The sequence below is a fragment of the Podarcis cretensis genome (assembly GCF_951804945.1).
Source record: "Podarcis cretensis genome assembly, chromosome: 15".
In the NCBI taxonomy this organism is placed as follows: Eukaryota; Metazoa; Chordata; class Lepidosauria; order Squamata; family Lacertidae; genus Podarcis; species Podarcis cretensis.
Genome location: NC_137185.1, coordinates 12,468,788 through 12,494,708, shown reverse-complemented (window position 1 = coordinate 12,494,708; position 25,921 = coordinate 12,468,788). Strand labels below are relative to the sequence as shown.

Sequence of the window (25,921 nt, the reverse complement as noted above, 5' to 3'; positions counted from 1 at the left end):
TCCGACACTAACCGCTACAACCGCACTGGCTCTCAACATCTATTATGCATCTATTAAATCTTGCCCTCCCGTTTCTTGTCTTCCTTCGTATTTATGGAAATAACCTTCCAAAAATAATAACAACACGGACTTGCCACCACAAGGTGTGAGAGATCCCAATTATTTTTCTATTGTTACTTGTCCCTATTTAATGCACCATGCCTTGTGCCCCAACCCCACAGGTCGCTGTGCTGACTTGCAGATCCAGTTCACCGAAGCCGTCTCCACAGTTGCCGACCAGAAAGAACTGATTGCAAAACTGGAGCATGACCTCAGCACCATTCAGTCCATGTCTGCAATGCGCCGCCCCGACGCAGAGGTGAGTCCCCTTTAACCATTTGCTGCCCCCCACTTGCAGCAAAGTCAGCCACCAGGGGCCAAGCCGGATGAGATCCGTTCATACCATTAGTCTTCTTCTCTGTGGAGAACTCCCCATTGCTATGAATGGCTACTAGCCCCCATGGCTAGCTGCTGGGAATCACAAGTGGAAAGAGTGCCTCTGAAGAGCTGCGGTGAGTGAACTAGACTGGGAACCAGGGTAGAGAGAGATGCTGTAAATATTTGCATCCCCCTGTGTTTCCGATCCTATCAGCAGCTCCGTATACCTCCTGTTTGTATTGGAAGAAAAGCTTCCAGTAATGCAAATGGGAGATTTACTTCCTATGCATAGAACAGGGGGCGGGGGGCATTCCAGAAAGGGACCTCAGTAGGGTGCAAAGTTTTAAAGCCCCTCTGCACCTTGGGCCTTGATTTGGACTGGGCAGGAGGACTCCTGCTGTTTCCTTCCTGTGAAACATCCTTCTCAGGACTCAGCTACGTTAGTACAGTGGTACCTCGGGTTAAGTACTTAATTCGTTCTGGAGGCCCGTTCTTAACCTGAAATTGTTCTTAACCTGAAGCACCACTTTAGCTAATGGGGCCTGCTGCTGCTGCTGCTGCTGCCGCGCCACTAGAGCACGATTTCTGTTCTCATCCTGAAGCAAAGTTCTTAACCTGAAGCACTATTTCTGGGTTAGTGGAGTCTGTAACCTGAAGCGTATGTAACCTGAAGCGTATGTAACCCGAGGTACCACTGTATAGATCTGAGTAGAGAGGAGCATAATTAGGATCTTTGAACCTCAGAAATAAAAGGAAAAACCATGTACAGAGTGCACCTTTCTCACTGGTGACGAACCTCTATTATTACTGAAGTTACAACAGTAACTTATTTTAAGCACTATTTCTGGGTTAGCAGAGTCTGTAACCTGAAGCATATGTAACCTGAAGCATATGTAACCTGAAGCTTATGTAACCCGAGGTACCACTGTAAAGAAAAAGTGTTTTATATGTATTATAATAACAGCGCGACACCAGCTACTGCTGTGCAGTCCCATCTCTCGCCAACGTGATTTCCCATAATAAAGTTTACAGTGCGTTTTCCTGAAATGCTTTTTCAACCCAGCCTTGCCGTTCCCAGCTGACTTGTCTTGTTTGGCTTTCAGCTAGTTCCCAACCTGCCCTGTTGTTTCGTTCTGCATAATAATTCATTACACATAAATTTAATGCATAATGGATGTAATACACACATACACACACACACACACACAAAGATGGCATACTGTATGGCAAAACTACCCATTTCAAATACAAGCCACTCTATGCAAAATTATCCTATGCTTCCTGAAACCTGGTTGTTCAAAGCAAGGCATAGGACGTCTTCAGGACTTGTCTTACTCAAACCCACAGGTGGCCCAGTGGGAGCCAGGTTCAAAATGGCAGGCAGTGGGAGGAGCCAAATGCAAAATGGTGGCCAGGAGAGTGGAGTTAGTTACCTTCTGCACCCAATGAAGCCATGTCCCGGGATGAGCTGCGTATACAAGTTCAAATCCACACTTTAGTTATTACAGATCAGGGATGCTAATTTCGTTCTTGCTGTTAAATCAGGAGATGTAAATAATCCACCAGGAGATCCCAATCGGCTGAGGCACTATAATATCAGCAATAGCATCTCAGCTCCTACGAGTATCTTGTCGTGAATGGAAAGAAGAGCAAACTCTCCCATGTCGTTCCTGCATCCATGTTCTCCTTTTCTCTTTCCTTCCCAAAGGGTGCCGCCATTCAAAACCTTGAGAACATCCCTGAGCCCATCAAAGAGGCAACAGCGCTTTTCTATGGTAAGCAATTAGCCAGCAGATGGAGCCTCTGTTTGCCCAGGCCGTGGGTGAGATTGCTCTTCTGTAGGAAGCATTTTGCTGCCTGGCTCAGCCTCAAAATACCAGAGTCCTTTTGGTGACCTCAACAGGAGGCAGTGATGCTTTCTTATGTTTTAATCAGGTGAGGTAGGAGAGCAGAAACCCTCGTAGGTTCTCTAAGGGCTGTTTCTTCCCCCCCCCCCAAAAAAAAAGCAGGGGGAGGGGAAAGCCGGTAGGGAATGGCCAGCTAAGTTATGGTGAAAAATGGCAGAGTTGGGGGGGGGATCATTGTTGGTGAAAAGCAAAGAATAAAAGAAAGCAAGAGAGTTCAAAGAGATGTGCATAGCCATTTACTGACTGCAGTGAATGACCTTGGTATAAGCCCACAGGAGTGCTGTGGGTTTCAACGTTTTTCCTGTAATCCGACCTGTTTCCTAGGCTACCCACCATCAGCAAGCACCCCAATTCCAGAGGGCCAGATGGACTCCCTCCTCTCCATCATCTCCAGCCAGAGGGAGCGCTTCCGAGCACGCAACCACGAGTTAGAAGCGGTAAGGATCCCTGGAGGGCAGCAGGGGCTTGGGCTGGCCCCGCAGGCCCTGCCGGTTCTTGGGCTGTGCAGCCAGGGGTCATCGCAGCTGGGCCACCATCTTGAAAAGGCTACTCTGGCCAAGCACAAGGCAGTGGAAATGAAAACGGACATCTGGTCAAGCGAGTCTCTCTGGGACCCTGCCGTGGGGAAGTATCCATCGGACTGCATCTCTTGAAAACCTTCTGCCGCCAGTCATTCTGATGATCATTCTGCACTGCTTTTGATGTTTTCATATTGCTGTGCGCTGCCCTGATAGTTCATGAGAGGGCAGTATATGAATACTTTTCTGAATATAAGCAAATGCATTCATAGCAAGTTTTCAGAGAGTGGGACTTGCGTATTTCCAGAAACACAGGTCTGCCTTTGAACAGGGCAGGTAGTTGATACTACTACTACTACTACTACTACTACTACTATTATTATTATTATTATTATTAGGCTATGTTTGCTGCCCTTGGCTCCTTTTGGGAAGGAGGGGGCAGGACATAAATTTAATAAATAAATGAAGAAGAGCTATGCAAAAAGTGAGCGCTCACATTGTTACTATGGAAGCTTCCATCTCCGTGGAGAGCTTGTGCCTTTTATCAGGAGCTCAGGTGGGCCTGATTCTGACCCTTTTCTTCCTCTGTCTGTTCTGGCAGGAGAACCGGATGATGCAGCATACAATGCAGGCCCTCCAAAGCGAGCTGGACAACCTGAGAGCCGACAACATCAAGCTGTATGAGAAGATTAAATTCCTGCAAAGCTATCCCGGACGGGTCAGTGGGCTGCCCTGTCGAGAATGGCATTACGCTTGTTTATGAAAGGGCTGTCTTAAGTCATCTAGCCGCTGGAGATGTAATAGGGACAATGCTTCTTTAAAACATATGTTCTTACAATGTCCTACACTGGTAAATTTTTGGCAGAGAGTAATAGAAATGATCAATGCAACTGTACGAAATAATCTTATATTTGCAGGGAAATATCCTTTTCAGTTATATACCCAATACACGGGGGTACCAGCTACCTTCTTCTGCATTAGGGTAAGACATATTGTTTTTACAGGAATTATTTCTGCACTTGCACCTGTATGTATAAATTTGCATATGCAAATCTACACACACACCCTTTTCTCTTTTTTGGTGATGTCTAAGTGAATCTCCTTGGGAAAGGTTCCAGGGAAGAGGTGGCCTCACTCGGATGGTTTGCAAAGCTGGTTTTTCACGATTATTTTGACAGCCGGCTTCAGTGTAGCAGCAATTCACACAGGGCCTGTCCTTGCGCCACTGATTCAGCACACCTTGGCTGGCAGTGCATTAATGTGTTGAATGAACTGGCCCCCAACTGGAGAATGGCAGGATCCGGTCATGGAATCCTGTGGAGCCATTTTGCACCCCCCGGGAAACATTGGGTGCTTTTCATTCTCTAGATCAGCTTCCACTGCACCCAGTGCTGATACCAAGGTGAAGAAGGCAGGTGGAGGAATTTTCTTTTGGTTAGGTTTCCCTTTTTTTCTATCATAGCTGTCAACGTTTCCCTTTTTTTAAGGGAAATTCCCTTATTCCAAATAGGATTCCTCGCAAGAAAAGGGAAAAGTTGACAGCTATGTTTGCTATGGTGCCAGCGGGTTCCCACATGCACGACCTTTTCAGAGACAGGGTAGTATATAATCACAAATTAAAGTAATTTAGTTGGCTTGGAGAATACTTTCCCAGCTCCAACCCATTTGCACAACCTTTTAACATTTTGCAAGAGCAAAGTTCTTTGGCTTTCATCATGCAGCGCTGGTCCTACACACGTCCAGGAGAGAGAGCTCTTCCCCTTCCCAAGTAACCCAGTGGCTTCAGGGAATCCGCTTGCTGAGAGAGCATGTGCCAACTTGAGAAGAGAAGGGAGGAAAGCGCTTTGCTTCAGTGTTTTCCAGCACCGCCCTGTTTATTGCATGACGTCTCTCGCCATTGGCTCTGCTCCAGGTGTGCTTCTCAGCATCCCACCCATCAAAAGGAGGGTGGCCCAAAACTCATATCACACACACACACACACACACACACACACACACACACACACAAGAGCATCACCACAGAAAGGGCAAACATATGCATAAAGATCACACAGGCTAATTGATATAAATAGGTGTGGAATTACAAATAATTTAATTTAAACAGAAATACAGTGCATTCACCCTAGTGGGGAGGAATGTGCTGCACCAGATGAGCTGTGTGTTTTCTCCGTCTGCTGCCCAGCTGTTCCCTGTTGATGGGCAACTTCAAGGCCCCTCCTGCCGGTACTCCCTTCTTACGGCTCTTTAAATCGGATTCTGAACTGGGAGCCAATGGCCCTCCGGACATTCTTGGACTCCCAACTCACATCAGCCCCAGCCTGCCTGGACCAGCGGTCAGGGGCAGTGTGGGTTGTAGTCCAACAACATCAGGGGGGGCACAGGTTGCCCATCCCTGAAACACAGGATGCATTCAAATAGAGTGCTTTCCTCTGACAGCCCTTGAAATAGAGAACTGTAAAGGTGGCCTAGTTAGCAGGATCCACACTAGTTTCTTAGTGGCACACTGGGGAAAGTTTGCTTGCCCTTTGGGGACTGGAGGCCCTAGATCAGGGGTCAGCAAACTTTTTCAGCAGGGGGCTGGTCCACTGTCCCTCAGACCTTGTGGGGGGCCGGACAATATTTTTTTTGGGGGGGATGAACGATTTCCTATGCCCCACAAATAACCCAGAGATGCATTTTAAATAAAAGGACACATTCTACTCATGTAAAAACACCAGGCAGGCCCCACAAATAACCCAGAGATGCATTTTAAATAAAGGGACACATTCTACTCATGTAAAAACACTAGGCAGGCCCCACAAATAACCCAGAGATGCATTTTAAATAAAGGGACACATTCTACTCATGTAAAAACACCAGGCAGGCCCCACAAATAACCCAGAGATGCATTTTAAATAAAGGGACACATTCTACTCATGTAAAAACACGCTGATTCCTGGACCATCCACGGGCCAGATTTAGAAGGTGATTGGGCTGGATCTGGCCCCCGGGCCTAGGTTTGCCTACCCATGCCCTAGATGTTTTGATTTGGCGCAGGCAGTGAAGCTTGAATCTCTCTCCCACTCTGTCATACACAAAGACATGCACCTACCTGCTCGCTTAGGTTGCTAAATGTCCCCCCCTCCCCAATCTGCACTAACTTTCTGCTTCCCCCAGAGAAGGATTGAGCCTGGGACTTTTTCTGCATGCAGAGCAGCTGCTCTACCACTGAGCTACAGCTCTGGAAGAACCATGACATTCAAAGTGAGGCAGTAGCTTTGTGACGACTGCTTCCACACATCCGGGAGCAAACACGCATCCGCAATCTCACCCTGACTTCCGTGTTTGGGTCTCTTCTAGGGCGGCGGCAGTGACGACACTGAGCTCCGCTACTCCACCCAGTATGAAGAGCGCCTGGACCCCTTCGCCTCCTTCAGCAGGAAGGTAAGAGAGGCTCTCGTATGGAGCTGCGGGAGGGAAGGGAAAGAAGGGCTTAGAAATACAGACGTACCTTGGAAGTAGAACGGAATCCGTTCCGGAAGTCCGTTCAACTTCCAAAACGTTTGACCTCCAAGGTGCGGCTTCTGATTGGCTGCAGGAAGCGCCTGCAGCCAATCGGAAGCTGCGGAAGCCCCACCGGGCATTTGGCTTCCAAAAGAATGTTCAAAAACCAGAACAATCACTTCCGGTTTTCAGTCGTTCAGGAGCCAAAACGTTTGGCAACTAAGTCGTTCAAATTCCAAGGTACGACTGTACTACATTTCCTAAATGATGGTGATGGCTATCAGCCACCTTCAACCAGTGCTCCACCATTGTTTTATTCCCCCCCCCCCCAATTACATCTTGTTTAGCTACATCTTGTTTATCTGGGACAACCCTGCCAGATGGGTGGGTTGTAAATAATAAAATTGTTGTGTTGTTGTTGTTACTACTGTTATTACTAACTTTAATTACTGCAAGAGCATTTCTAGGGGTATGCGGTGTTCCTACAGCAGCAATCTCAGCCACCCTGGCGATGCCCCTATGCCTGGCTGGCAGGCAGGCATTAGTGGGCCCATTTTACAGACAGCAAACTAAGCTTGGAGGATAACATCTTGACCTCGAGTCTGTTCACATTTAAGCACTGGGTAAATTTAAGTGGGGTTGTTAGATCATGGGCTGATGTTGGCATTGCAGGTGAGGCATGGCCGATTTCAGTTTTGCCTTTCACTTTTCCATCTCTGCTTTGTGTTCATTTGTACTCAGGAGCGCCAGAGGAAGTACCTGAGTCTCAGCCCGTGGGATAAGGCCACTCTTAGCATGGTAAGACAAGCACTGATGCTCTGTCCTCTCCCATCTGATGTGGAGGAACACTGACCTAGGCCACATTCACACCAGACATTGAAAGCAGTGTGATATCGCTTTAAACAGTTATGGCTTCCCCCCAAAGAATGATGGCAGCTGTAGTTTGTTAGGGATGCTGAGAGTTGTTAGGAGACCCCTCTATTCCCCTCACAGAGCTACAATTCTCAAAAGTTCCCAGGGAAGAGGAATATGTCTGGGAATTGTCCCTTGTTAAGGAGAATAGGGGTTGAGTGTGGCGCTGTGGTCTAAACCACAAAGCCTAGGACTTGCCAATCAGACGGTCGGCAGTTCAAATCCCCATGACGGGGTGAGCTCCCGTTGTTCAGTCCCAGCTCCTGCCCACCTAGCAGTTTGAAAGCACATCAAAGTGCAAGTAGATAAATAGGTACCACTCCAGTGGGAAGGTAAACGGCGTTTCCATGCGCTTCTGTGGTTCGCCAGAAGCGGCTTAGTCATGCTGGCCACATGACCCGGAAGCTGTCTGAGGACAAATGCCGGCTCCCTCGGCCTATAGAGCGAGATGAGCGCTGCAACCCCAGAGTCATCTGCAACTGGACCTAACGGTCAGGGGTACCTTTACCTTAAGGGAGGGTCTCCTGACAACTTTCAGACGAGGCAACCAGAATGGGACATGGTTTTCCAGAGGCAGCTACATCACTGGTTTATATAAAGTCAATTTGATCCCGGTTGTTAGCAAGTCTGCATTCCTCATGCATGGAGAAGAGAAGGCCGTGGGTCACTGGGATCAGCCTGGCCTGGCCAAGAACGACATGCCCTTGTTTCACAGCTGATGTCCATGTGTGTCTGTACTGAAACTCGAGGCCCAGCAGGTGTGCGCCGTCACCAGTTGCCCTGCCGTCCTTGTGTACTGATGTCACCAGGCCTGGCATGCCAGGAAGATCATATTTGCCTCTGAAGGCAATCCTGTCCCACAGTTTGGACGGAACTGGCAGCCCATGTTGCGTTGGAAATACCCAGAGGAGGGAAACAGATGTTCAGAGAGGTCTGGGCTGGTTGCCAGCAGAGTTTGCACCAGCTGTGACCTGCTTCATACATGGATACACAAAGCCGCTTTTCCCTGAGTCAGCCCACTGGTCCACTTAGCTTACTGTCGCCTGCTCTGACTGGCAGCACCTCTCCACAGCCTGCAATCCCTTTCTTAATAACTTGGTGCAAACCTATAGTGTGCAGCCATGCTTGGAATGCTGTGTGCAGTCCTGGTCACTTCGCTTCAAAAAGAGCTGGGAGAAAGGTTCAGAAAAGGGCAAGCAAAATTATCAAGGGTGGTGGAACAACTCCCTTATGTGGAAAAAAAATCAAAATTTGAGGTTTTTCTGCCTAAAAAATAGGCTAGTAAGTTGGGGAGGCGAGAAAGTTGGGGAGTGCAGAGAAAGTAGAGATGTTTTCTCTGCCTCATAATACTAGAACCCAGCAGTGCTAGCCAAGGATCTGAGCAAGGGAGAGTCAGGACAGACAAAAGAATAGGCCTTTTCAGTGGTGGCTCCTCACTTGTGGAATGCTCTCCCCAGGGAGGCTCGCCTGGCACCTTCATTACATAACTTCAGGTGCCAGGCAGAAACATTCCTCTTCTCCCAGGCCTCTGGCTAATTCAACAGTCTATTGTATGGTAGGAGGGAGCATTGTTTTCGTTTGGTACGATGGTATGTATTGTTATATTTTAAACCACCCTGTGATATTCAGATGAAGGGCAGTATAAAATTTTAATAAATATGAATAAGAATAATATATGAACTTGCCTAATTTGTACAGGGTGGCATACATTTTTGTTTTTCATCAGCAGAATTCTGTATTTATTGGTTTTTCTGAAGAGAGTATTTATGCCAAACCCTGTCTTCTTTTGGTGCACCTGCAGGGAAGATTCATCCTCTCCAACAAGACGGCCCGCACAATTGCCTTTTTCTACACTCTCTTCTTGCATTGCCTTGTTTTCCTGGTAAGTCTGTGGCTTGTTCTCTCTCTCTGATATCCTCCTGTCTTTGGAAATAAGGAGTCTGCAGTTCAGCCTTGACAAACCTGGTGCCCTTAAGTTGCTTTATTTGTTTTAGAAAATTTGTACCCTGCTCTCAGGCCAGAAAGGGCTCTCGGAGTGGCTTGCGTACCATTGGTTGACTGGGAACCCAAAACTCCCAGGCACCCACCCACTTGATTGGACCTCAAAGCCTGAATCTCTGTTGACGCAGGAAGGATGTTGCAGGGGGAACCTGAGCAAAGAGGGTCATTGCGGGGTGGGGGTCCCCACTCTCAGTTGAACAATTAACAGACTGCCTTTACTTTCTCAGGTTCTCTACAAAACGGCTTGGAGCGAGAGCGTGGGCAGAGACTGTGCCGCCTTCTGTGCAAAGAAGTAGGTATCAGAGGAGCTGCCTTCCCAGTTCTCTCCTTCAATCTACCACGTAGATGCTTCTTCAGCTTCTGCAAACATGCCTTTCACTCTGCAAATGTGAAAATCAGGGCTGCAGGTGTCGAGTCAGTTGAGCCAATCCGTCGCTTGCGGTTTGAAGCAGGTCCGGGGGCGGGCACGCTTCCTGTCCCACGTCTTGGTGCTCCCCCCACCAACCCACATCCATGTGTTGAACTTTGGTCATCTACATATGAACAACTCCCTAGGGCAGGGCCGGTTCAAGACATTTTGGCACCTGAGGCGAACCACAAAATGCTGCCCCCTCTCCTCCCTGCCAGGGAAGAAGGGGCAAATTCCCAGAGTGGTTTAGAAGCAACTCCTCTTGCCAGGGAACTTTTGGAGCTGTAGCTCTGCAAGAGGAAGAGAAGGGTCTTCTATTCACTCTCAGTACCCTTAAACAACACTTCCCAAAATTATTTAAAGTGATATGATTCTGCTCTCCCTGTGTGCGGCAGAAGGGGCCTGGTGCTGGATGCTGTCGTCCTTGAGAAGGCTTGACCTTGCACTGCTCCCCCTGCCATCATCTCCTGGCGTTGCCCCTCATATGGCCAACCTGTCAGGGTCAGGGGCTTGGCTTTTTGTCACTCTGCATTTTATGGGGCACAATATAGATTCACCACACCAAGGTGTGCTGATCCAGTTGCTTCCATCTCTTTCAGATATGCCGACCACCTGCACAAGTTCCACGAGAACGGCGAGAACGGGGATATGTGGCAATGAAGGCCCTGACTGGAAACCGCTGTGCCCCCCCCCCTTACTGGAGCCAATTCCATTTCCAGCCCAGAAAGGTTTAATCCCAGTGCTGCTCTGCCCCCATATTCCTTCTCCCTCAAGGACAACATTGTTCACAGGCTCAGGCTTGAGGCAAAAAAAATATCTAGAGAGTGATACAACAGTTTCACAAAGCTGACTCAAGCTGATGCACTTGATTTCTCCTTGGTTGTCTCCAGCGGTAACTATCTGTCAAAAATGCTTATAAATTCAGCAGATTTAGGGCTGGTTCAGACATTCCCCAGCTCAATAGGATATGCCTTGCCTGTTCTTGGGGACTCATCAATTCACACAGAAATTATAAACTTGATTCAAGCTGTCCGCGGAAACAGCTGCAGGCACTCCAGTCTGAGAATTACGTCTCAGAAGCTGCAGTTCCATCCATGGGTAGCCTTCTCTTTGCAGATTTGTCCAGCTACACCCCACAGATGTGGTTTTTGAACATCTGAACCAGGCTCCCAGACATTTTACATTTAAGTCTGCCTTAGCACTGGGAGTTAATTCACAGAGGGGTTTTTATACAACCTTTTAAGCCAGCAGCAAGCCAGTGGTTTCATTCAGATGCAACACTCCCCGATTCTTCAAACCATAGTTTGGGAATGTGTGTGCCTGGCTTGTTAGAAAACTTCCTGGTTTCTCCAAACCAGACCTCCAAGCCAGGCTTGCAAACCACAGTCTAATCCTGATTTGCATCCTCGTTTGGGGGATTGCACAAACCATAGTTTCTAGTTCTTATGCCATGGCAAACTGTGATTTTTGACAAAGCAGGCAGTGCTATATTAAGCCAGGCACATGGGACGGGGAGAGGTTTGAAGGACTGGAGCACCCATGAAGTCTGAATGCAGTGAGCAAGTTTTAATGCACTTCAGCAGACTGGCCAGCTCCTTCGATGCCAGAGGTTCCTCCTGTGCTTTTTGACAAAAGAAATTTAACAGCTCTGGGACATGGAAAAAGCTGCATTGGTTGAGCAAGAGAAGGAACCAGTACACACCTGACAGTACTGGAAATGCTTCTCATGCAACAAAAATTTCCCCCTTGGCAGAGTGTGCTGCAAACCACAAGGGCTGGTTTGTGTTGGTTTTACATATTCCTGAAATGGGCCCACAGTCGGAAGCCACAGCTCCTTGCTGCAATCCATCTGCAGGGCAGGTTTCCCCACAGAATTTTTTGTGAAGCAGCAGTTAATCCTGCTGCAAAAAAAAAGGGACCCAAATAATGTTACATAGAGGGATTTAAGGATAGTTTTGCTGGAGGCTTTAGCAAACTTGGGAAAACAAACATGGGAGAAAGGTGGCTTATCTGCTTTGGAACTGCTGCAGTAAACATTCTTCCTTTTGCGTGGTAGGCAGGAACTTTCTGTTGCAGAATTCCCTTCCTGTTTTTTGTTATTATTGAATTAAGAGGTTGTTCAATCCTGTTGTTTAATCGAGTAATGCAGTTGAGGGAAGAAGTGGTGGTCAAATGGATTGTGGCTTTTGAAAGCCTCTCGGAGCGGTTTCTTCGCTTTCAAATGTACCAGCGTTCTCAACTGCCTCCGAAAATCCCCCAAATTTAGTTTTCATAGTAAAGGTTTGATTTTGTAGTTGAAGGTGGGTGATGCAGATTGGGAAACCGATTACCCCCCCCCTTTCCCCTCTTCCTACGATTATTTAAACTGCTTCTGGTGTGCGTAAATTGGTCTTTCCCCGCCTTCCTCCCTCTGCCTGCAAAGCAAAATCCTTTCCAGTAGAAATAAATGCTTGGAAGATGAATTGGACTCCCTGTGTACTCTGTTGGGTGTCAGGGTTGGAGGCCTGGAAAAAAATGGCAGGCAGTTGAGCCAATTGGCTTGGGAGCCGAGAGACCGACCCCAGATGGCATGAAACTGAATGGAATGGGAACCCAACAGATCATGAAATTGCAGAGTTGTTAAGGACATGGAGGGTCATCTTCTAGTCCAGGGGTCAGCAACCTTTTTTAGCCGTGGGCCGGTCCACCGTCCCTCCGACCTTGTGGGGGGCTGGGCTATATTTGGGGGGGGGGAATGAATGAATTCCTATGCCCCACAAATAACCCAGAGATGCCTTTTAAATAAAAGGACACATTCTACTTATGTAAAATTACGCTGATTCCCAGACCATCCGCGGGCCGGATTGAGAAGGTGATTGGGCCACATCCGGCCCCTGGGCCTTAGGTTGCCTACCCCTGTTCTAGTCCTTTCCCCCATGAATGGGATGCAGAACATAGAAGTGGCAGAAATGCTTAACCCTCTATTCACCACTACCACTTTACGGCTGCCCCACTCCCAACCTATAAGCAGTGCTTTTGGAAACCACAAGATCTGAGAAAGCACACCGACTCCTCAAGCAAAGTCAATCCTCTGTCAGCCTCAGCAAAACAGAGGGGATTCATTGCCCTGAACCCCTGGCCTACCTGGTAGCAAGTCAGTATTGCCAAGTCCACAGTTCAGGTTCAATCTAAGAATGTAGCCAAGTCCAAAGTCCAGCAGTCAGGATACAGGCCAGAGTCAAACCCAAAGGACAGTCCCATAGAGGTCCAGGAACATCCAAGGTCCCTCAATGTGGGCAGTTGAACAGATACAGCACCTCACCTCTGCTTCCCTTTTGTACTTTGCATGCTGATTGCATGCTCATCTAGGATTGATGAGGCAGGTGACCCTCACCTGTGCTGCCCTGAGCCTACTCCAGCTGAGGAATCGCACCCCTCCTTCCAGAACTAGTGAGCCTCACCTGGGCTGTGGGCACTTGTCTGTCTCAGCCTCCTAGAGTGTCCCTTCCACTGCTCCCTATGCCTCAGAGGCCACCGTGTTCATAGAGACAGGAGCCCCTCTGGTTCTGGTGATGGGTCCTGCTGTCTGATTCCTGTGCACTGACCTCAATCCCCTCAGCAACTTAAAGCCAAAAATAAAAATAAAAGTAGCAGGGAATGTCTAGAATTAAACATATAGGTACAAACTTCAATACCAAAATCAAACATACTAAATTACTATCACAAAGTTCCAAGTAATATCATAAAAAAGACTCCATTTCTCAGTGAAGACTTTTATTGTTGTCTGCCCTCTCTGGTTCTCCCCAGATATGTAAACTTAACCATGCTGTGTCCCAGATTTTACTTACCCATTCGCTCCTGGATGGTGTTCTCATTCAACACCCACCCACCCCCCAACTGACAAATCATTACTATTCTGGCAGCAGTTAAGAGCTGTTGCATCCATTCCCTATCCTATTGGTACAGTTTCGTTAACATATCCATGCAGTAAATGGAAAGGATCCCTGGGCAAAGTGTGGCCAGTTAATACCTCAGTGTCCATTGCTATATATTCCAATAATTTTCTAAATTTGGTACATGTCCAGAATATGTGCCATATCGCAGCATTTGCAGCTTTCATTTTATTATTTTTCTCTGTCTTCCTTATGCGACTTGTTGCTGTAAACCCAACTTAATACAGTTAGGAAATCTGCTCTAAGGAAGGACTTGCGTCTTGTAAACAGGACTGATGCAAAGCAGCCTCAGAGAAAAGTGAGGAATGGAAACTGGAAGCACCATGCGGCTATTTGCTGGGCAGGATCTCCCTTCCTCTTAGCTGCAGCATCTTATCATCCCATTTCCTCTTTCTAAATAACTTTGCAACAAGTGACTCTGCTCCGAGATGTCTGGCATCAACAGCGTCTGTTTTCCTTGGCAAACCTTCACCATCCTTAGACCTGCAGAGCGGGGAGATCAGTTGCCTAGCAAGGGAATGTCAGATTGGGTGATGTTCAAGGTACTTTGTAAAATTAGCTTTCGAAAAACAGGTGCGAAATCTCCAAGGCTGCGTCCACACTATAACCTAGAGCTGAGCTAAAAAATTATAGAATCTATTTCTGAGATTTCCACACACACACACACACACACACACCATTTATCACCCACCCCTAGCAAAATTAGACCACTTTGCAAAATGTTCTCCATATAGTCTCCTCTCCACCATTTTCATTTTTAAATGTGGCAGCCACAATTCTCCACGCACCCACAATATCCTGGAATGCACATTCATGTCATATTTTTGAAGCACTGCGGTACCACTTTAAACAGACACAGCTTCCCCAATGAATTCTGGGAACTATAGTTTGTTAAGGCTGCTGAAAGTTGTTAGGAGACCCCCCTAGTCCCCTTTCAGAGCTAAAATTCCCAGAGTAGCTGAACAATCAGTCCCTCTTCCCAGGGGACTCTGGGAACTGTAGCTTTGGGAATTTGTATTCTTTGGAAGAGGCCATAACTGTTTAAAATGGTATGATAGTCATCTATCATGGGAAATGGTGGCTAGACTGCAGCAGCAGCAGTATTCAAAAAAAGGAAAGGAAAGGGGAAAGGAGGCTACTCATGGTGACCCCACTCCCAAGAAACTGTTGGGAGAATTTCTCCTCCTCCTGGTAAAATTCCATTAAATGCCACCACCGGGTGTGGGGGGGGGGGGGAGGGAATCCGACCACAAATCTGATCACAATGCAGTCAAGTCATTGCTTTTCCACAACAAGCTGGAAGCAGAGTTCCTACATATTCATATAGTTCATATAGTTCTACATTATCCAATAGCGTTCTTCTCCATGGCCAAGATCCTGCTATAATGCTTGCTCACAAGCAAGCCCTGTTCAGCAAAAATCCCTTCCAGTGTTCATTAAACGATTCCTAGTTGAGGATCCTTATTTTTAGAGATTTCTTTTTGGTGATTGCAGCTGTGTGATTTTACACATGCAGCCTTTCTTAATTGCCACACTATCAGTTAATTGACCCACTTAATTGCTCCTGCCAGGTGAAGAAAAGACTTTGTTTTGCTTAAAAAAGAAATGAAAGCAAAATAATTATTATTCCACTACTTATTTTATAAATCTTTTATAGGCCACCTATATCTGGGCAGCAGCATTTTGAGCCAGTGGAAGTTTCCAAACTGTCTTCAAAGGTTCCATGCAGATGAATTACAGTAGTCAAACCTAGATTTGACTAAGTGCATGTATAATCTCTCTGAATCATGGATTACCTGGGTGACAGATTATCTCTCTAGTTTAGAGTCGCAGCTGGTAGACCAACCTTGGCTAGTAAAAGGCACTCCTACCGACAGACACAACCTGCACTTCCAAAGAAGGGCCACTTCCACTGGCAGATTGAATGGATGAGACCAGGAGTGGGTCCCACAGTCCAGAAGGCAGTTCCTGCACATGCCATAGAGAGAAGTGAGGGCAGATAGGGCTCGTCAACCTAGGAAGGTAGCCCATCTAGGAGAAGGAAAACACTGATCCTAAATGGGAGAAGAAAAGGCTAAGGAATAAACCCTACCCAAATCTGGAGGGGAGCCCCTAAATGGTTGGATGGTATCTCATACGCCTCTTTCTGGCAACTCCTGCAGCCAAACTGGTGCCAAACGTATTGCTCTGCTTTCATTTGGACTACATCAGCAAGGCCAAGAGGGGAGTCTTGTTGTTTGGGCAAAGCAGGACCTCCATACACACTGCCCAGGCTTGCACCCCAGAAAGGTCACTTCACTGCTGCTAACACAGCTGTTTGACTTCACCCCCGGAGGCTCACTCTGTTGCTTCTGGAGACAGCAAAAGGAAGCAATAAAAGCAGTTGGTGCCTGCAAACAAGAAACTTTTAATTAAAGGTACAAGAATGCTGATACGTTTTGATAGCTCTTTGTAGGTTTCCACTGGATGGGTTGGTGTGGCAATATATTTTACTGCAGAAAACTGCTGTGGATTTCGTTACAGTGCACTGAAACAATCTGGCAACCCATAAAAATGTGTGAAGGCAAGATGGCAATTCCAAGAAAAAGAAGAGCCTAGAAGCAACCCAAGGCTAGCAAAATTGTACCATTTGGAGAGGGGAGAGGGATAGGGTCCTCCCATCCCATATCAAGCTAAATGTGATTATTTTGCAGGAACACCAGGGTGAACAGCCGGGTAAAACTTTCCCTGGGGAAGCCATCAACAATATGCTGTGTCCACAAACTATTTGAAGAAGTCAGCATTGCAACATCAGTCTTCATCACGATCTCACATTAATAGATTGCTCTCTGTCTCTTAAACTGACGCATGGTCATAAAAATAGCAGGAGGAATCAGTTGCCTTTGCAGGGGATTCGTTTTGAGACTATCCGGAAGTCATGGCTGTTACGAGAGGACGAGCTGGGAAGCTAATTTTAGCCATCCTTTCTATGGGCTAACATGTAATGTAACAGTAGGAAACCCAAGAGCTGTTGTCAGAAGTTAACCCTCACTGCTCCACCCTCGGAAAGGGAAGCAGACTGACAGTGCAAGGATAAATCTGCAGGGGGGAAGCTCATCAATGAGGGGTCTCTGACGTCCACAAGCAATATAGGGACATATGGAGCTGCCTTAGGGTCTATCTAGCTCCATATTGTCCATGCTGTCTGGCCATGGCTCCCTATGGTTTCAGGCAGGGGTCATGGGCCCTCCATATAGAATCGGCTTAGGCCAGGAGTAGCAACCTAAGGCCCGCGGGCCGGATGCAGCCCAATCACCTTCTAAATCCGGCCCATGGACTGTTTGGGAATCAGTGTGTTTTTACATGAGTAGAATGTGTCCTTTTATTTAAAATGCATCTCTGGGTTATTTGTGGGGCCTGCCTATTGTTTTTACATGAGTAGAATGTGTGCTTTTATTTAAAATGCTTCTCTGGGTTATTTGTGGGGCATAGAAATTCGTTCATATTTTTTTTCAAAATATAGTCCGGCCCACCACATGGTCTGAGGAACGGTGGACCGCCCCCCTGCTGAAAAAGTTTGCTGACCCCTGGCTTAGGCAGAGTCCACCCACTGAGCCCCTGATTGTGACCTGCTCCGATTAGGAGCAGGTGGAGATTTATCTGCAGTTCAGCTACCTGGGATTCTCTTAATCAGATAGGAACCTGCCTAGAACTGCTTGCATAGGAAGCATCATTTATTTCCACTGAAGTTCAGCCCCGCCTGCCCCCCGCCCCCATCCACAGACCAGCCTTTATGGGAAGTGGTCCACAGTCAAAATATGAGTTGATGCCACTGTGGGCCACGGGCACTTGTGGCCACTCCTCTCAGCACCTGCAAGTAGAGTGGTCAGGTGTTAGAGACCTTGGGCTCCTGCGCCTTTAAGGAGTTCCACAGAAGAGATCTCAGCAGGTGTTCCTCCAGCAGGGCCTTGGGCAAGGAGTCATAGTTCATCCTCCACTCCACACTCCTGGCACCCCTCCTGAGGGCAAGGCTGGCTGGAGCCCTGACCAAGACCCAACTCCTCAGTGGGGCGATGCCAAGTTCTGTTGCAGGAACTACGTGTCCACTGAAATCCTGCAAAGGCACACGTTGGCTCCATCGAAGCCAACATATTGCAAAATGCACACGGTTAGGTCTGCTTCCTGGGCCAAACCTTCCCTAAAACAGTCTTTGCCAACCTAGCACCTACTTGGACTACCTGGCAGATGGGAGTTGTAGTCCAAAACATCTGCCTCAAACCATCTGAGCTACAAGCTTCCTATCACACCCCCATTTCTCTCTCAAGAATTGACGCCTGGCTTCTCAGCCCCAAAAAGCAGGTCAAAAACAGCTCCTCAAACGCTACAGTTCCACGTGCACAGTTGCACACATTTTGCCCAACATGCACAGTCAGTCTTTTTTTCTTTTCCATTTCCTTGGTTTACCCAGCACAAAACACGCCCTTAACTGGGTGGGGGACCCTGCTCCCCTGGGGCATCAGTGCTGCTGCCTCCATTGATGCGCAAGGAAAGTGCTCTCCCTAGTCTGCTGTTGTTCTGGAAGTGACTTTGCCCTCCTCTCGTAAGTGCTGTGCTGGTTTCATTCAGCTATATTTGAACTCGGCCATCGATCGGTTCAGTTCCCTGGGCCGGCGGATGCATCCATTTGTGACTATGGGAACCCATTTGAAACCATGAACTGACTGTGCAGGGAGGGGCAGACACCTTGCTTGCACAGCCAGTTTATTTTAATCACTGCACACAGACACACACACAGTCAGTGGGGAAAGGGAGCCTCTTTTATGAAAGCAGCGTTGGGTGAATGAGCATCGCACCCACCCGTCTTTGCCTGAAGCAGCTGCCGGCTTCTTGCTTTCCATGACTTAAGTATTTCCCGGCAATGAAGGATGTTTGTGCAGCTCAAAACATGCGCTGCGTTTCAGACTGGAATTTTAAAATCCCGGGGCCAGCGTTAGGGATTAGCCTGCTAACTGAAACAAGCAGGCAAAATCAGGAATTGGGATTTTTCCTGGGGACAGCAAGCATGAGATGATACTCGCAACAACCCTAAGCTAAAAGAGTGGCAGGTCCAAGGTCACTCGAAGGAAGCTTGGTTGCTGCGCAGGGATGTAAGGGACCATCTCTGCCTTAAAAAATGGTTAAACACAGGCTTTCCATGCAAATGGTTTGTACCCAAATAAGCCTGGGAATGTCCCCTGCTGGATATTATTGGAGATTCCCCAAATCCTCGCCGTCCCCAAATCTGCTTTGGTGGGTCAAGGGAAGCCCAAAACAGATTGGGGTGAGGCGAGAGAAGGGCAGAGTGTGCTGTTGCTCAAGAAATCATAGACTTGTAGAGTTGGAAGGGACTCCCATGGGTCATCTAGCCTGACCCTAGCAAACCAGGAATCAAACTTCCGTTTGAAAACCTCCAATGAAAGAAGGAGGTAGAAATACTTGCGCTGGTAGAACATTCTCCTCAGTGCTATGTGGAATACAACCCTTTAAAAAAAATAAAAACCACCCACCCATGCAGGATACATTAGTGCGCACATCCACACTATTGATAACTTCACATCCTCTCATACTGACAGGCTGCCAAGAAAGTGCCATTTGAGTCAGTTGCCCATCGTACATTACAGGCCTCTCTGGGCCACGCACAGAAAGCGGGTCACCCTCTGAGTTTTTCTTGCCTTGAGCAGCTCAGAGTTGTGCACATCACCATTTTTCTTTCCCTCCCCCTTTCCATCCGTGACAAAGAGCAGATTTTGCATTTGCACACAAAATCTAATCATTTATTTGCACCGAAGAGATGCAGAGAAGCCTCTGGCCTGCTCATGCAGAGGGTCTGGGTGGGCAGGGACTCCTCAGAGGCAGGACCAGCGTCCTGTTCTGTGGCTCTGTTGTCATGGGCTGGAAAGCTCAGGAGCAAGACATAGGCAAGCAGGCACAGGCAAACTCGGCCCTCCAGATGTTTTGGGACTACAACTCCCATCATCCCTAGCTAACAGGACCAGTGGTCAGGGATGATGGGAGTTGTAGTCCCAAAACATCTGGATGGCCAAGTTTGCCAGTGCCTGGTCAACGGGGACAAGAGAGGTTAAGATGCCGTTTCTCTCCATGCTCATTTTGGTGGCATTTTGGCATTACCCCTAATCCCTCTTCCTGGTTTTCATATGACCCTAGAGTTGTAGAGTTGGAAGGGACCATGACTGCCATCTAGCCCAACTCTCTGCAATGCAGGAATCTCAGCTAAAGCATCCCTGACAGATGGCCATCCTACTTCTACTGAAAAACTTTCAGTGAAAGAGAGAGGCCACCACCTTCTGAGGAAATCCAGAAGCTTGGAGAGAATTAATTTTGCTGAATGTATTTGGGGGAAGGCAGAGAGTGCCTCAAAGTGGGGGGTGGGGGTGTGTCCTCCTGCATGTCGGCATTTCCCAATTTGATTATTGTTCATTTGTAATTAGTATTGACAAATTATGTGGCAGGGAGCAGGGAGGAGAAAGATGTGTTTTTCCAGTCTGCTCCCTGCCGCCACTAGCTCCCCTTCTTATCAGGTGGCTCCAGACTCAGCTGGAAATCTTCCAGCATTAGCAAGAATAATACATTAGTGACACTTGTTTTTTTATACCAAGAATCAATTAACAAATTATGGACTTTCTATATAGAAGGAATTCCATGCAGGAGCTAACATGATTCCCCTGTCCAGAGTGATGTATATTATGCACTTCTAGAGGAAGTGGAGGCTCTGACAGTGCCTGATAAATGTGTTAGATTCCAATATTATAGAGTGGGAAGGGTCCCAAGGGTCATCTAGTCTAACTCCCTGCAATGCAGGATTGTTCAGAGTCTTTACAAGAGGGCAGTGCACCAGATCTGGGAGTCTGTGTGGTGCAGTGGTTAGAGTGTCGAACTAGGAACTGGGAGAGACCGGAGTTCAAATCTCCAATCAGCCATGAAGTTCACTGGGCGATCCTTGGTAGTTACCATATTTTTCGCTCTATAAGACGCACCAGACCACAAGACGCACCTAGTTTTTGGAGGAGGAAAACAAGAAAAAAAATATTCTGAATCTTAGAAGCCAGAACAGCAAGAGGGATCGCTGCGCAGTGAAAGCAGCAGTTCCTCTTGCTGTTCTGGCTTCTGTGATAGCTGAACAGCCTGCATTTGCTCCATAAGAAGCACACACATTTCCCCTTACTTTTTAGGAGGGAAAAAGTGAGTCTTATAGAGCAAAAAATATGGTAATTGCCTCCCAACCTAACCAACCTCACAGGGTTGTTGTGGGGCTTGAACAAGGAGCAGGAAAACCTTGCAAACCACCTTGAGCTGCTTGGAGAAAAAGGTGGGGTATCAATGGGATATCAGACAAATTCCCAGATTTAGAACCGAATCGGACCAATTAGGGTGAAACCCAGAATTTATCATCCAGATCAGGTTGAGGCAGGCCTGTATGTCTATGAGTATGAGTCAACCCTCTAAAACTCCTCAGCTTTTTATAAAATCTTCTCTGGAACTACTGGTGAACTGGAACACATAATTCATTGACCTAAACATTGAAGTGATTATTCTTTCTGGCTGCTAGACTCACTTGCTTCTGGTTAGCCTTTCCCCCGCTGCTCGGCATTTTTCCTTCCCTTGTAAAAGTTGTATCAGTGATTCTATGCACCCCATACAGTGGTATCTAAGTTACATACGCTTCAGGTTACACACTCCGCTAACCCAGAAATAGTGCTTCAGGTTAAGAACTTTGCTTCAGGATAAGAACAGAAATTGGGCTCCGGCGGCGCAGCGGCAGCAGGAGGCCCTATTAGCTAAAGTGGTGCTTCAGGTTAAGAACAGTTTCAGGTTAAGTACAGACCTCCGGCATGAATTAAGTACTTAAACCGAGGTACCCCTGTACTTGGATGATAATAATGGTTATTAAATACAAACATCCTCTCATTGGTGAGACAGGGGCACTCTGAAGGCTCATGCTATTTATTTATGAGACTCATGATTCCTAACTGTGCCTCCACCTATGAGGCACGATAAGCCAATTGCCTCAGGTAGCGGATCCTCATGCCGCCATGCCGTGTGTCGACTCTGTAAACAATGAGTGAACAAAATGTGGTGATTCCAGAGTAAAGGATTTGTGTGGAAGCAACTCAACACTCCCGTTATTCGTCACTCATGTAAGGCGACTTACAAAGTTTGCTAAATTTTGAGATGTGTGTGCTTATATGACATAATTGTCAGCTCAGTTAGCCTGTTCTGACCTCAGGCACTTTTGCACCTGAAAGTAGAGTTCAGAATGGCACTCAGTTGCTCTGAATAGAATGAGCTATGCAGGCACCGCAGAGAAGAGGCAGGGAAATTCCCTTCTGGAATCCGTTTCCTGAAGCAGTTGCTTCCCCTCTCAGCTCCCTCTGACTGGCTTCTCCATGAACTGTAAGGCAGGGAAATACGCCTGGAACCGTTCCCTTACCACAAATGGTAGTTGGCCAAGGATTTGGGGCCTACAAGAAGGGTTTAGAGCTACCGTCTTGGAAGGGACCAGTTGGCAGCTCTCTGCCTTAAAAAACGATTCCTTCCCTGTTGGATTCGCCGTTGGACTATGGGCAGACAGCAACAAAAGCTGCCAAGGCCATATGGAAAGACTTGTCTGCGCCTTTGCTGTTTATGGCGTTTCCTGGGAGACGGGCCTCACGGGCTTTTCTTCCGCTCAACACTGAAATATTTACTCCTCCCCAGCAAAAAAAGAAAGAGAGAGAGAAATAAATCTGTTCTCATTAAGGCGGTTAAGAGTAAACGAACCACATAATGTGGAAACTGAAGTCCTTGTAGTTCCCATAAACACACTCTTCAGTGAAACTGTCAACAGGCCGCAGAGAGATGGGGAAGCCTGTGTAGCCATGGAGCAGAGCAGCTCTTGATGGCTGAGCCCTGCAGCCCCTGAGAGCCAGAGGCCGTGCTGTGATCAGTCCAGAAGAAGCCCCCTGGGGCCAAATCTCTTTTTCCAGAAAGCACTCTCTTCCTAGGGCAGGGGTGCCCAAACTTTTTTCAAAGACGGCCAGATTTGATGAAGTGAACATGTGTGAGGGCAAAATTGTTGAGCTTTTTTTAGGATTTTGCCCCAGGACATATACTGCCACAGGGGCCAGATTAAATCAACCAGCGGGCCGGATTAGGCCCCCTAAATGGACTTTGGACATGCCTGTCCCTATGGTTATTTATCTTCAAATTGGACTTGGTTTGCTGTCCATTAAATCCTAGGCCCATTGGTGGCTTAGAGGTTGTTGTTGTTTAGTCGTTTAGTTGTGTCTGACTCATCGTGACCCCATGGACCAGAGCACACCGGCACTACTGTCTTCCACTGCCTCCCGCAGTTTGGTCAAACTCATGCTGGTAGCTTCGAGAACACTATCCAACCATCTCGTCCTCTGTCGTCCCCTTCTCCTTGTGCCCTCCATCTTTCCCAACATCAAGGTCTTTTCCAGGGAGTCTTCTCTTCTCATGAGGTGGCCAAAGTATTGGAGCCTCAGCTTCAGGGTCTGTCCTTCCAGTGAGCACTCAGGGCTGATTTCCTTAAGAATGGATAGATTTGATCTTCTTGCAGTCCATGGGACTCTCAAGAGTCTCCTCCAGCACCATAATTCAAAAGCATCAATTCTTCGGCGATCAGCCTTCTTTATGGTCCGGCTCTCACTTCCATACATCACTACTGGGAAAACCATAGCTTTTACTATACGGACCTTTGTTGGCAAGGTAATGTCTCTGCTTTTTAAGATGCTGTCTAGGTTTGTCATTGCTTTTCTCCCAAGAAACAGGTGTCTTTTAATTTTGTGGCTGCTGTCACCATCTGCAGTGATCATGGAGCCCAAGAAAGTAAAATCTCTCACTGCCTTCATTTCTTCCCCTTCTATTTGCCAGGAGGTGATGGGACAAGTGGCTTAAAGGTACCCATGGCCATTAATTTAGGTGGGTCTACTCTTGAGTTTGACTTAGGCCACCAGACATTTAAAACATTCTAATACCACTTTTTTTTAAAAAAAAAGTAGGGAGTGTAGTTTGCAAAGCGTGCTGTGGGCTGTTAGGAGACCCCTGTTCCCTTCACAGAGCAACATTCCCAGAGTTTGCTGGGGAAAGGGACCGGTTGTTAAACCACTCTGGGAATTAGCACTGTGAGGCTATAAGGGGGTGGCCTAACATCTTTCAAGTCCAAACTGATATAGAAAAAATAGGGGTGGTTGGCTTTTGCTACCCAACTTTCCAAGGGACTGAGTCCCCTAAGTCCATGACTGGTCAGAGATGAATGGATGGAGGCAGGAGGCAGTGGAAAGCAAGGCAGATCTGTGGCAACTGAGTTCCCTCCCCTCCTAGCAAGGAGGCAAGAGAGACCCCAAACCAAGAATCAACATCTCTTTTAAGGGTTTGCATTTTGGTGTGAAGGAGGACATCCCCTCTACAAACCATCAGAAATTACATCACACATAAGATGGGGTTACTGTGGCTCAGGCAAGCCAAGGTGTGATAATCCTGAGGATTTAGCAAAGTTTTACACAGTTTACACAAAACGTTAGCATTTGATAAGTCAATCAGGATGCCGGTTAGAGACATCCCTCAATGCAGAGCATCTGGGCAAACAATGACAATTAATACAAAGGAGAGGAATCCCTTCAGGAACTTCCCCGACTGCTATCTGCCTATGTGTTCTCAGGCAAGGAGGATTAAGGAGGCAGAGGAAATATTTAGAGTCTTTAGGAAAGCCAAGATGGCTTTTGGATTGCTCTCCTTTATTATTTTAGACATGTGGTTTATTTACTTATGTATGTGTGTTTACCTCATGCAATTATCAACATTTATTCTATATTTGAGACCTTAGGATTCCTATAACACTTAACAAACTATAGCTCCCAGAATCCTTTGTGGAAGCCATGGCTGCTTAAAGTGCTAACAGAGCACTTTAAATGCATGGTATGAATTTGGCCTTAGTTGGCTACATCCTGTGGCTTAGGCAGTCCTTCTAGTAGAGGAACATCCTCTGAAAAACAGGGCACATGGCCTGTTTGTTTGTTGCATTTATACCCCACCTTTCCTCCAAGGAGCCAAAAGTAGTGTATGTTAAGTTGAGGTGAACATATCAGACGACACAGCGATTCTTCAAACAGTTCTTATTTATTCACAGGCCAGAACAGAACTGAACTGAAGGGTTCAGCCAACCTGCTTATATAGAGCTCCAGTACAACGCAACTGTAACAACGTTCTGTAACTATCCAATCATTGAACGTCACTTTCAATCCCTTATTTGCATATGTGGACCTGAGTGAAAACTATCTACAGTATTCCCCTGCTGGCCCAGGGTGAGAACTTCAGTACATAACAGTGTACGTCATCAGCATCATCATAATTTTGTTATTTATACCCTGCCCATCTGACTGGGTTGCCCTTCTCCTCCCTATAGTCCCCCTCCTCCCCATTTTATACTCACAACAACCCTGTGAGGGAGGCTAGGCTGAGAGTGAGTGATTGGCCCCAGACCACCCGATGGGCTTCGTGGCTGAGTAGGGATTTGAACCCTGGTCCTAGTCAGGGGTCTCAGCATTACTGGCAATGGATAAGTGCCCACTTCAGCAGGGTGTCGTGTGCTCTCCTCAATTCACAATCACCATCATCAGGAAACTGCTCTGGCTACTCAACTTTTAAAGAAGGGTTTTGCGCACTCCCCACCCACAAAAAAATTAAAATTATCTAGTGAAATAGAGGTAAGGGGAAGAAGACTACACATTTATAGATTTGCAGAGTGTCGCAGCAGCTAAGGTTTCCCTGCTGGAGGTTGTTACGAATCCTGCCTGCCCCTCTGTCCCCCCACCCCACCCCATTCTCTCACTCTGTCTACGTGGCTCGTTCCCCAGTGCTCCATTAGCACTGCTAGGTGATTCTGCGACGGGTGCTTGCGAGCGACCCTTTTAATTAAGGGAACACATCCAAGTCTGCCCAGAGAACAGCTCTCTACGGGGTTTTACACCTCCTGCTTCGGTGCCACAACAGGGCCCTGTGCGCGAGAGGAGCTGTTTTATTCCTTTTGAATCTGTTTTACTCTTCACAGAATTCCACCCTGGGGATACAAGAGAAAGGCAGTGCGGACGGCAGCCATCAGCAGGTGGGACTTTTCATAGGGTGGAAAGGAGCATAATCACCTGCACTCAGGTGGTCCAGCCCTATCATTAGATAGACAGAGGAAACTGCTCTGGCAAGGGAGGTATGCCGGGGCCTGAAACAGGCACACACCCCACCTTCCAGCTGTTGCTCCTGAGTCTCCTGCCCATTTCTCTCTGGTGGTGATCAAAGCTATGTGTGCCA

At 47.3% G+C, this 25,921-nt stretch overlaps 1 protein-coding gene across 1 annotated transcript in view; it reads left to right on the top strand.

The window, feature by feature from the left end:
• The window catches only part of CUX1 (cut like homeobox 1), a 266,339-nt gene extending 254,230 nt beyond the window's left edge, over positions 1-12,109 (top strand). The window contains exons 15-23 of the mRNA XM_079955383.1: positions 222-358; positions 2,126-2,192; positions 2,649-2,761; positions 3,444-3,560; positions 6,182-6,265; positions 7,067-7,123; positions 9,039-9,119; positions 9,466-9,530; positions 10,247-12,109. Of these exons, the coding sequence (XP_079811509.1) occupies positions 222-358; positions 2,126-2,192; positions 2,649-2,761; positions 3,444-3,560; positions 6,182-6,265; positions 7,067-7,123; positions 9,039-9,119; positions 9,466-9,530; positions 10,247-10,307 (782 nt within the window). The 3' untranslated portion in view covers positions 10,308-12,109. The remainder of the gene's footprint in view (positions 1-221; positions 359-2,125; positions 2,193-2,648; positions 2,762-3,443; positions 3,561-6,181; positions 6,266-7,066; positions 7,124-9,038; positions 9,120-9,465; positions 9,531-10,246) is intronic.
• Positions 12,110-25,921: the final 13,812 nt, after the last annotated feature.